Raw genomic sequence first — 12,169 nt, forward strand, 5'->3', positions numbered from 1 at the left:
TCACAGCCCTGCCAAGTCACCCGAGTGAACTTGGAAATTAAGCCTTTCCTTGTAGAGCTTTGAGACATCTAAAGCCCTTTACCCTTGCCAAGTGAGGGATTAAGAGGCCCTGACCCATGTAAGATGTGAGACAGTCAATGTGTAAGCTAGTAAATTTAGAGTCAATTTACCATTTGTGTAGAAAACCAATATAATGGTCACTTATAGATCACTGAACACTCACTTTTACAAAAGACTGCATGATTTAAATGCCCCTCAAAGTTTATGAGATAGAAAAATAGGCAGTGGTGGCACAGACCTTCAATCTCAGCACTTGGGAGGCAGAAGCAGGCAGATCTCTGAATTCAAGGCTAGCCTCGTCTACAGATCAGCTTCTAGGACAGCCAGGGCTACACAGAGAAACCCTGTCTAGAAAAACAAAACAAAACAAAACAAAACAAAAAAGAAACACTCCTCCCACCACTGAGTGGAAGCACTGAGAAGGTGGACTTTCAGAACATTAGACAGGAGTATTTCCCTCATGAATGGACTAATGTCATTGTCCTGGGAATGAGATTGTCATAGTTCATTCAGCCTTTGCTCTCTTGCTCATGTGATGTCATTTTCCTGCTGTGTAATGATGCGTCAAGGAAGACCCTGGACAGACTCACTCAACCAGGACTTCCAAGTCCTGAACCATAATTCAACTTCTAATCTCTGTCAGATACCAAGTCTGTTGTGTTCTGTTCTGGCAGCATGTGACACGGACTAAGACAAAGACCCAGCAAGATTCTAAAACTTGGCCAGCCCTTCTTCCCTCGAAGGGACTACTGTGGTTGTAACTCGTAGATTGGTTTTGTTATTATTTATACCACTATGGACAAAAATAACATCTTTATGAGCGTTCCACCCAGGCTACAATGACACATCTGCAATCCCAGCCTTCGGGAGGTGAAAGCAGTAAGATTAAGAGTTCAAAGGTCAGCTTTGGGCTAGGGAGTCTGGGGTGAGGGCTTAGGAACAGGGAGAAGACACTTTTTTTTTTTTTTTTTTTTTTATCATTCTTCTTAGCCTGACTTCTCAATACGTGGCCAAGATGAGCTGGTAAAGGCACTTCCTGCCCCTCCATACTTACAAAATAGTCAGCCAGGAGAAGCTCCGATTTGTTTTCTATAGACAGGATTGCAGTTTCTTCCATGAGAGCCTGGATATCTTTTTCAACATCAACCTTGCTGATGGCACAGTGGATCTGTGTGTGGCACTGAAACACCGGGAAAAGCAGAGTGGGGTGGTTGAAGAACTGACTCCTGCCAACCTTACCGCGCACACCAGAAACAGGTCTCCACTACTCACTGTGGTCAGCGTTTGTCCAAAAAGAGAAATATGTTGGCTGTACTGGTTTAAGTTATTGCATAAAAGTTGAATTCTTTCCTTCTCCAGCTCCAGCATGCTCTGAAGAGAATAAAAATGAGGGACGATCAAGCACTTCATATGCAAAGCTTGTCAGCCCTCCCACATACCCCACGGTGAGACAGCTTGAGCAAACTGTCCGGATTTGCCTTAGTATATCCAAAGTGCAGTACAGGGGGATTCCCAGAGCAGGGATATGACTTACTCTCCTAATACCCCCACTTAAGATTCCTTTAACTCACAAGCTTCCCTATGATCCTTTATCGCACAGCATGTAGGCAGATGCTACAAGTTACCAGCTGTTTATAAAATTTAAAAAAAAAAAAAAGGAGACAAAGAGAGAAGAAGGCATAAGACGAAGCTTTGATGTTTTAGAGGAGACTAAAGCCCAGGAAGACCCATCTGCAAGTCTTAGAAATGTTTTTAGACACCAAATACTTCCAAAATTGTTGACAAAACAGGCAAGGAGCATCTGCCTGCTTGTCTCTGTAGGTGTAAAGATGATGTGATGGTCCCTGATTTCATCAAAAGAAGAACTGGAGACAAGAATTAATTACGAAAAAAAAGAGGGCCAGTGGGATGGTCTGACAATCTGTTACTTAATGAAAGGAGAGAACCAAGTTCCAGAAATGTCCTGTGACCTATAACATGCTCATAGCATGGGTGCACAGATGTGGTCCCCCCTCACACACATATGGGCACATGTCATGTATACACACATGTACACGCACACACACATGCATACAGATGTGTGCATGCAAATATTTTTAAAAATTAATATTAAGATGTTTATTTACAGTTTTGTCAGGAACTAGGGAAGGAAAACTCTCAGCTTCTTCTTGGTCTCATTACAGTAGTGCTGTCATTTGTAGAGAAGCTAAAACAAGGGTCTGGGGAGATGCGGCATCAGTGCTGCTCTTCCAAAGGTTCAGTTCCCAGCACCCGTGTCACACAGACCAGACAAACATTCATACCATAAATAGAAATAAAATAAGTCTTTTTATAGAAAGAAAGAAAGAAAGAAAGAAAGAAAGAAAGAAAGAAAGAAGGAAGGAAGGAAGGAAGGAAGGAAGGAAGGAAGGAAAGAGAAAGAAAGAAAGAAAGAAAGAAAGAAAGAAAGAAAGAAAGAAAGGAAGAAAAGAAGGAAGGAAGGAAGGAAAGAAGGAAGGAAGGAAGGAAAGAGAAAGAAAGAAAGAAAGAAAGAAAGAAAGAAAGAAAGAAAGAAAGAAAGAAAGAAAGAAAGAAGGAAGGAAGGAAGGAAGGAAGGAAGGAAGGAAGGAAGGAAGGAAAGAGAAAGAAAGAAAGAAAGAAAGAAAGAAAGAAAGAAAGAAAGGAAGAAAAGAAGGAAGGAAAGAAGGAAGGAAGGAAGGAAAGAGAAAGAAAGAAAGAAAGAAAGAAAGAAAGAAAGAAAGAAAGAAAGAAAGAAAGAAAGAAAGAAAGAAAGAGAAGAGCTAAAATCAGGAAACACACACCTATAAGCAAGTTCTTAGATAAGCTACCAGAATGGAGATAGGGAGGTTTCTTGGGCAGACTTCTTCCACTGGCAAGTTCCCCGTCTAGTGCCAGGGGCTCAACCCATTTTTGTTCCTAGCATGGAATTTCTTGTAGAAATTGTAATTGGGTATGGCTCCTATTATATGTTAGAATAAGCTACACCAATCATAGTTAAGGAAAAAGAGGCCATGAATTTGAGGTGAAGTGAGGGAGAGGTAACATAGGAGGGGTTGGAGGGGAGAAAATGATACTATATTTTAATTTTTTTATTGCAAAAATTTTTAAATAAAGTATTTAAATAGATGAACAAACAACAAAAAGGATACCACACTCTATTGTCATTTCCCCCCTATTTTTGAGACAAGGTCTCAGGTAGCCCAGGCTAGCCTTAAAGTTGCTATGGATGACACCTAAAGGATGATATGAACTTGTGGTCCTGTTGCCTCTCCTCTACATCCTGCAGGCAGGGATGGATGAGATGATAAACATGTAACATCACCTCATGTGTGTGAGTGTGTGTGCATGTATGTGTGCATGTGTGTATGTGTGTGTATGTCTGTGTGTGAGTGTGTATGAGAGGGGTGTGTGAGAGTGTGTGTGTGTGTGAGAGAGAGAGAGAGTATGTATGAGAGGGTGTGTGAGTGAGTGTGTGCATGTGTGTATGTGTGTGTATGTCTGTGGGGGTGTGTATGAGAGTGTTGTGAGAGTGTATGTGTAAACTGTGTGTGTGAGTGTGTATGAGAGGGTGTGTGTGTGTGTGAACGTGTGTGTGTGAGAGTGTGTATGAGAGGGTGTGTGTGTGTGAACGTGTGTGTGTGAGAGTGTGTATGAGAGGGTGTGTGTGTGTGAGTGTGTATGAGAGTGTGTGAGTGTGTGTGTGAGTGTGTGTGTGAGTGTGTGTGTGTGTGTGTGTGGTGACAGGGATTGAACATATGGCCTTGTGTTTGTTAGGCAAATCTACTGAGTAAGCTATATCTCAGCCCCAGTATTTTCTATTCTTTTTTTTAAAAACTAAAGTTATGTATTATTTTTATTTATGTATAGATGTGTATCTGCATGAGTTTGGGGACACCACATACCTGCAGGTGCCCACAGAGAGCAGAAGGCATCAGGTCCTGTGAAACTAGAGTTACAGGAAGTTATGAGCCTCCTGATATGAGTCCTGAGAACTGGACTCAGGTCCTCTGTAAGAACAGCAAGTGTGCTTAAGCACTAAGCCATCTCTCCAGCCTTCAGAGCCTTTTATTTTATGTATATAAGCTTTTATTGCTTGAAAATTTCATGCATGCATTCAACCTGCTTTGATCAAATGCACCTTCTTCCCCTCCCCTCCAATCTCTTCCCTTGTCTCCCCTCCACTTCTTCTACCCAACTTCACATGCTGTTTTTAAATTCCCTGTGTCCACTCATTGTCACTGTAAGCACCTGGGGATAAGGGCAATCTACCGGAGCATGAGTACTCTCTCACTCACTGCATCCCTGAAGAAAACTGACTCTCCCTCAAGCAGAAGCCATCAGCTGTTGCCGATAGTTCTTTCACTGGAGTGGCACTTTATGAGCCCCTGCCCATCCGGATATGCTAGACTTTTGGCTGGCTCCAGCTTGTGTCAATATTACATACACAGCCATCCCTGTTGTGAGTTTGTGAGTGCAGCAGTGCTGTCCTTCCCAGCATGCTGTTTGAGTGCACATGCCCATTCCCTGTGGCAGTTGCAGTCATTCTGGCCCCTCTTCCCCAATGACCCCTGAGCCTTGGGTGAAGGAGTATGCCATAGATGTCCCATATCGGGCTGAACACACCACAGTCTCATTCTCTGCACTGTGACCACTTTTGAGTTTCTGCTGTAGCTATCTGCTGCAAAAAATACGCTTCTCTGATGAGTGGTCAGAGATGAACTAATATAGTGGGTATAAAGGCAAGAACTTCAGGAGCAAGGTGTGCTATGCTCATTTAGGGGATATTGGGGTTTCCCTTAGGGCCTAGCCAGCTGTGGAATTTTGGCTTTGCTGACACTACCAGGAATGATAGTTTAAATTCAGTTAGAAACACTTGTTTACTCCCATAACACCCATGCCATTAATACGCCTGTGGTCATATCAATTGTCAGGCTAATTTTTACTGTAATTTACAGCTCTCATTGGGTAAGATTGCTGGCTGCTTATCTCCCTAGTATCTCATGTAGAACTTTACAGCACTATGAGAGATAACTCTGGTCTTTTAAAAAATGATTTATTTATCTTATTGTATGTGTTTTAGCATTTTGCCTCCACATATGTGTTCATGCCACATGTTTGCCTGGTGCCTTAGGGATGCTTTAACCACTGAACCATCTCTCCAGCCCCCATTCTCCAGTCTTCAAGAGATTATTTGATATAAGAGTAGTTCTAATCAGGTCTGAATGCTAACCTACATGAGAGTTGGAGCACCAGAGTCTACTGCTTAAAGGTAAGAACACAACCTCCAGATCTTATGTAGGATAACAAAAATTACAACAACTGCAGTATAGCTTTAGCTAGCAAGGGTGACTAAGGAAGCACACAGTTGTTAGGCTTGTGAAGGCTTCACAGGCAGGCAGCTTTGCTGGCTACTAGCACTCTAACGCAACGTCACTGGATTCTAGAGTAAGCTACTGGACTCTTGCCACTTATTATGCTGATTTATAGCTTTGGAATGGATGGAAAAGTTCAAAACTGAGGCCAGGTGAAGCCTTCAGGGGACATTTTTAGACAGTTTGGATAGTGCAGGCTGCAGTATAGATGCCCAGAGGTCTATGTGATCTGATAGAGATGGCAGGTGTCTAAGACAGTCTCCACATGCTGTTTTGATAAGGTCAAGGCTCTGGGAAAACTGATGGGTACCGTGACCACAGGGAAGTAGGATGGCTGGGTATCGAGGCTTTTGGTAAGCAGGTGGGACAGCAGAAAGTCACAAGGTTACCACTAACTAGCCTGATCCACTCTGGTGTCCTTCTACGTCCATGTGCTAGATCCAATTTGTTGTTTATATCCTTCTGTGTTTGCAATCTGAATTTATGTGTTTAAGCATGATCAGATTTACATAATATAAACAACATCCTTTTAAAGACACAGTTCACTGTTCTGAAGAACATTCACACTACCGTGCCACCCTTGCCAGTACAATGCCCATGGCACTTTTCATCTTGTAAAATGGAAACTCTCTACACACGAAGTAATAACTGCCTATCCTGCCTCTTTCCAGCCCTAACAGGTACCATTCAACTTTCTCACTCTCTGTACTTGACCAATGTAAGTCTCAAGCAGGAAGAACCATCAAATGTATCCATACAGTGCATCCATGTTGTAGACACGGATTTAAGGCTGATGATATTCCAGTGGATGATAGGCTATAATTTGCTTATTGATGTAAGATCATTTTATTGTTTCTTTACATGGCAGCAACCAAGGGATCAACAATAACAACAAACATCTCTGCCAACACAGAGACATTTAGATTTTGTTTTTTTGTGCCCACACCCTGACATTTTGATGGGAAGCCTGCAGTCACACCTTCACAGCCTCCTGATCAGAGGGCTATACCATTTTTGATAAATTAAGGGAGCCAAGTGCCTCTGAGATAGTATCTCCTGAGACTTTCTCTCAAATCATAGGTCAGGAATAAAAGCCGATAGAATGTAACCAACTGTCCTTTTGTCTACTAGATAAAGAATTAAAAAGGCAAAATAATAACCTATCAAATGTGTTGATTCCTCTAAGGCAGAATTAAAATCTTGCATAACAAATGCAGGTCACTGGTTTGGATCACCTCAGAAAAGAAAAAAGTCCTTACCCTATTTAAAAAAAAAAAATCAAGAAATCAGCTGTTTCAGCTTAGCAAGTGGAAGCAAAGGATGTAGGGGTCGGAAATCAAAGTCAGACTTAGAACACAGTGCACTCCGGGCAGCAGCTGTCTCTTTCCATCGATGAGCAAGAACCGCAAGCATCAATCTGAGATTAGAACAACTGCTGTCCTTTCGTAGAGATGGGAATGTTTAACAGCTTTAATTACATTTCAGAGAAATCATTAAAATGATTTGTGTTTGCTCATGAAAAGAGGCAGAAATAAATTCCACTGTGCAAAGGGGAAAATCCATATCTCTTTTAATGAGTTATTGCTTTCTAGTGTCGCGTTCTTTCTGCTTAAAAATAGTTGATAGAGAGACAAGACATTCTGAAGGGCCTCCAGCTGTTTGACAGCACAGGAGAAGGAAGGACTGTTAGAGAGTTACCAAGGGATGGCAGATTTAGAGCCTGTCTAGGCTCAGATAATTCATGCTCCTCATTCATTCTCTCAGTTTCTGCTGCTCTGGCTTCGGGGTACTAAGCGAGGATCTCGGAGAGATTGCATTTTCCTTTTAATTGCTTTCAAACAGAAGATGTGTTCTACTATTTCCATAGCACGGATTTCAAACTACAGCATGTCTAGAAGTTACCCGGGTCCTTCCAAAATTCATTCAGGAGTTCTGAGACACTGTGTCTGGGGTGAATTTTCACAGGTACCCTGATGCTTTGAGGCAGTATCTTAGAGCCACATTCTAAACACCGTTCATTGTTCTTTCACTGAGCGACAACTGGCACTGTGCAGCGTTACATGAAATTTCACACTTCATGCTTGGAGTTATAATTATAAATATACAAAAGACAGAATGCACAGAAGCATGTCAGTCATGGAGCTGTGGGGATAGACCAACCACACAGAAGGCAAGCTATTGCAAAGTGAGAGCATCATTGAGGGTCCATGTAGAAGGACAGTACAGTGTCATTGTCATTCAGGTGACTGGTGCTCAGGAGACAGAAGATAGCCCAGAGGAAGTTAGGGTGCCAGGAGCTGTGACCCCACAGGGAGAGCAGACCCCAGTGGCCAACAACACAGTGGGGTCTGGGACCCAAGAGAGTTAAAAGAGAATCCTACCCTTCTGAGTGTGCCTTTTGGTAGATTTCACACCTAAGTTCCAATTCTAATAAAACAATGAAAAATCTGAGGTTGAAAGGAACTCTTTTAATTTTTAAATGAATCTGTATCTTGCTTCCATAACATGACTTTGGGAGGAAAGAAGATAATTTCCACAATGTTGCAGTTTAAAGAAAACGACTGGAAGAGACTGGAGTAAGGGAGGAGGATTTCCTTGTTTTTTTTTTTTCTGAATCTGGGTCTTGTCTTGCTAAATGATTCGGTCTGGACTGGACCTTGCTGTCTAGACCAAACTGGCCTTAAACTTGAGGCAATCATCCTGCTTCTGCCTTCTTCGTGCTAGGATTATGGGTCTGGGAGGCTCTTAACGGGAGAGAAGGAATCACATAGAGGGGCTAGAGAGCTCATAAAACCCTGTGGCAGAAACAATGTCTGCAGTACCTAATCCTGGTTAGGTATTAACTAGTGTGAAGTCAGTTGTGACAAGATAGATCTGCTGCTGTTGTCCCCTGCTGTGACATAGACACAGGCTCAGGAAGATGGAGATGATAAACACACACATTTTTTTTCTTGTAGTCCTTGAAGGGTGCCTAGACACCTGTCTCCAGGGCCTTCCCTGGAAGCTAGACTTGTGGGAAGCCATAGCTTCTCTGGGCGTCCTGGGAGCTGAGGAAGGTCAGCCCTGACTTCAAATGACAGAGATAGTATTCAAATCTTTCATCATCTATATCTGAGATTTTCTTAGCATAAAGAAGGGCGGGGCCAGGATCCTCTATTCAGTGATGTGATAATCTAGGCAGTGGTACACACTTATAACCTCAATATGTGAGAGGGTGATGCAGGAGGACCACCATGATCGAAAGCCATACTGGGCTACAGACTGAGACTTTGAAAACAAACAAACGAAAACCCAAAAAACTGATTGGAGGAAGGGCTTCTTGTGTCCCCATTTCTTCTTCTCTTTGATAGGAGCTCCTATTTCGCCTCTAACTCCCCCATCTATCCCTCCCTGAAAGTGACTGAACTCAAGAGACCAGAGAGCCCTCCAGTCCTTGCTTGGTTGCAAGCTTCTGTCTCCCCATTCTTACTGGTTGTAGGAGCCTGCTGAATCTCAAAATGATGTTGGCCAAGCAACTTTGTCTTTCTAGCTTTCACTTTCTCAGCTATCAACTGGGAGTAAAATTATTAATTTCTTCATAAGGTTGTGAAACAAAATATAATGAACATGAATATACTTAGTTCAGTGCCTGATCACATGGAATGCCATGCCCTGGATACAGGTTAGTCCCTCAGGTACTTATTTGCTTTTGTTTGGTTAAGTTTTGTTTTTATTTTTTATTTTTTGTTTTTTGTTTTGTTTTTGATATAGAATTTCTCTGGGTAGCCGTTGGTATGCTGGAATTCACTCTATAGACCAGGCTGGCCTCAAAATTAGAGATCTACCTGCCTCTGTCTCCTGAGTGCTGGGATTAAAGACGTGTACCACCACCACCACCACCTTCACCACCTCCACCACCACCACTTCCACCACCACCACCACCACACTTTTTTTTTCCATATGTAACTGTTTTAAACATTTTTAAAAACTTAGAATACATACATAAAATGAAACAAAAATATCCATGTTCTTACCAACCAGAGTTGATCATTGTTTCCTGTGATTATGCTAGGTTTTTGTTTGTTTGTTTGTTTTTTGTTTTGTTGACTTGATATAAAAGCTAGGGCCATCTGGGAAGAAGGAATCTTAATTGAGAAAATGCTTCCATTAGATTGGCCTAGAGGCAAATCTTCAGGGGGTTTTCCTGATTAATGATAAAACTGGAAAGGCCCTGCCCACCATAGGTTGTTTCACTCTTGGGAATATAGTATAAGAAGGGTAGCTGAGCAAGCCATAGGCCATAGACAGAAAACCAGGAAGCGGCATTCTTCTGTGGTCTCTGCTTAGAATTCCTGCCTCTGGCTTCTTGCTTTGGCTTCCTCCAGTGATGGACTGTAACCTCTAAGGCATATAAACCCTTTCTGCCTTAAGTGGCTTTTGGTCTTAGTGCCTTATTAAAGCAGTAGACACCTAACCAGGACAATGATCGTGTTTGTGTTGATTTGAAAATAGACACAGCGAAGCTGTTCCTATATATTTGAAGTAGTGGTTAGCCCTGGGAAGTGGTTCTATTGCTTTATCAAGAGCGATCAGAGGCTGGGAGACTGTGTACTGCAGTCCTGCGGTGGTCCACAAGGAGTTTCATTTCCCTGGTTCAACACAGGTCTGGACACGAGGAATGTGTTTACAAGCACGTGTCACCTCAATATAGGTTAGGTGTGAGTTGAAATTTTCCTGCATAGATGCATAAATGATATGTTTTCTCTAATATCATTGTTTTGAGGTTAATTCATATTTAAATATAGGTTGGGTTAATTTTATAGCTGGAAATTGAGCTACTTTATAAATTAAAGCATATTATAAGCGTATTCTTCTGATGGATATGAAGATTGAGTGCAATGTTTTCTTACCATCTAATTATGAACTATCCTATAATAAACATTTTGTTCCTCACTCTTTTTTTTTTTTTTTTTTTTTTACTATATGTTATGACAAAACAGTGCTTCCTTTTAGTACACACTAAACCCTTTTTTTCAGGATATATGCCTACAAGGGAACTTCTGTATTAGAGGCAAGAACACATGTTTGCTTTCCCAGTTACTATTAACTTATTCTCATTAGAAGGGCTCAAGAATACCTATTTATAAAATCATTGTTAATACTAGATATTATCTGTATTAGTTAGGGTTTTACTGTTGTGAACAGACACCATGACCAAGACAAGTCTTATAAAAAAAAAAACATTTAATTGGGGCTGGCTTACAGGTTCAGAGGTTCAGTCCCTTATCATCAAGGTGAGAACATGAAAGTAACCAGGCAGGCATGGCGCAGGAGGAGCTGAGAGTTCTATGTCTTCATCCAAAGGCTGCTAGTGGAAGACTGACTTCCAGGCAACTAGGGTGAGGATCTTATGCCCACACCCACAGTGACACACTTACTCCAACAAGGAGTCACACCTATTCCAATACGGCCACACCTCCAAATGGTGCCACTCCCTGGCCCGAGGATATACAAACCATGACATTATCACTTCCTAAATTTGATGCATGATTATCTTGTCATGTGTTTAGTAGTGATTTTGATTTTCCGCCTTGACTTGGGCATTTACACCTTTTACCTATCTTTGTCAATTTGGCACAATTCATTCTTTAAAAATTTTTATTTTATTTCATTTCATTTTATGAGTATCAACACATATGCATTAACTGTAGAGGTCAGAAGGGGGTGCTGGAGTTACTGAACCTGGAATTACAGATGGTCGTAAGCTGCCATGTAGGCGCTAGGAATTGAATCCTGGTTTTCTGGAAGAGGAGCCAGTGCTCTCAACCACAGAGAAATTTCTCCAGCTGTCAGAATTCTTCTTTTTTTTTTTTTTTTTTTTTTTTTGTGGGTCTGTGTTACTAACAAGCACATTTAAGGTTTTGAGTTTAGTACCTTACTCATTGTTGGATATTGGTTGCCCAACAAAACACCTAATGAAGACTACTCTATCACTGTCAGCTAAAACCCCTTTCTGAATCTCTAATACCTAAGCTTTAATTTATATTCTTCTTTGATAGAGGTTTTTTAGCTCACTCTTCACTGAGATGTAGAAACAGAAAGTCTGGCTAGTGATGCATATGAGCTTTCATTGGTGATTATGCTCATAGAGAAATGGAAACAACGTGAAAGAAAAATCGTTTGTCTACTGCCACAGTATCAGTGAGTGCCATAGCCAAGAAAGAAATCATGTCTTTCAAATGAGGATCCGACCTCCACTTTCCAGGTCACACAGAACCCATTGGAAGAAGATAAATATGAACGTCTAACTTACCTTGTAGCAGTTTTCCAGGGTGCTTTCCCACTTCAGCCTGGTAGAATAGCCTGCCATGTTTTTTTGGTAGTAACTTTCATCTTCTTTTTCCAATTTTTCAGTTGATTTTTTCAGCTTGTTGAGGAGCTAAAGTAAAATATCAGTGCCACACAGTTATTGCCACATTTATAAGAGTGTGCTTGCCGACCCATGCATTGATTGTATGTGGCCCAGGGACAAGTGTTTCACTTTAGCTCTTTATAAATAATAGTTACTTTATAGAAGACAAAACCTAGGTCTTTTTGTTTTTGACTTATGAAACTGTTAATGAACACTGATGTCCTTCAATATACCCTCAGCTTTACACTTGAGGGAATTGAATTGTCAAACATGAAGTGATTTGTCTACATTCCTCATACTAAGAAGGCCAAGTGACTGAATTTAACCACTTATAGTACAGGTCTGA

The 12,169-nt window shown here is 41.4% G+C and overlaps 1 protein-coding gene across 2 annotated transcripts in view; it reads right to left on the reverse strand.

Annotated features, from left to right (window-relative positions):
- The window catches only part of Nostrin (nitric oxide synthase trafficking), a 58,979-nt gene that overhangs the window by 16,170 nt on the left and 30,640 nt on the right, over nt 1–12,169 (reverse strand). For both annotated transcript variants that reach the window (XM_021153124.3, XM_021153117.3), the window contains 3 exons: nt 11,725–11,850; nt 1,333–1,431; nt 1,115–1,240 (listed from right to left, as the gene is read on the reverse strand). In XM_021153124.3, coding sequence (XP_021008783.1) covers nt 1,115–1,240; nt 1,333–1,431; nt 11,725–11,850 — 351 coding nt within the window. The remainder of the gene's footprint in view (nt 1–1,114; nt 1,241–1,332; nt 1,432–11,724; nt 11,851–12,169) is intronic.

This window comes from Mus caroli, unplaced genomic scaffold (genome assembly GCF_978045245.1).
Source record: "Mus caroli unplaced genomic scaffold, Mus_caroli_1 scaffold_2, whole genome shotgun sequence".
Classification (NCBI taxonomy): domain Eukaryota; kingdom Metazoa; phylum Chordata; class Mammalia; order Rodentia; family Muridae; genus Mus; species Mus caroli.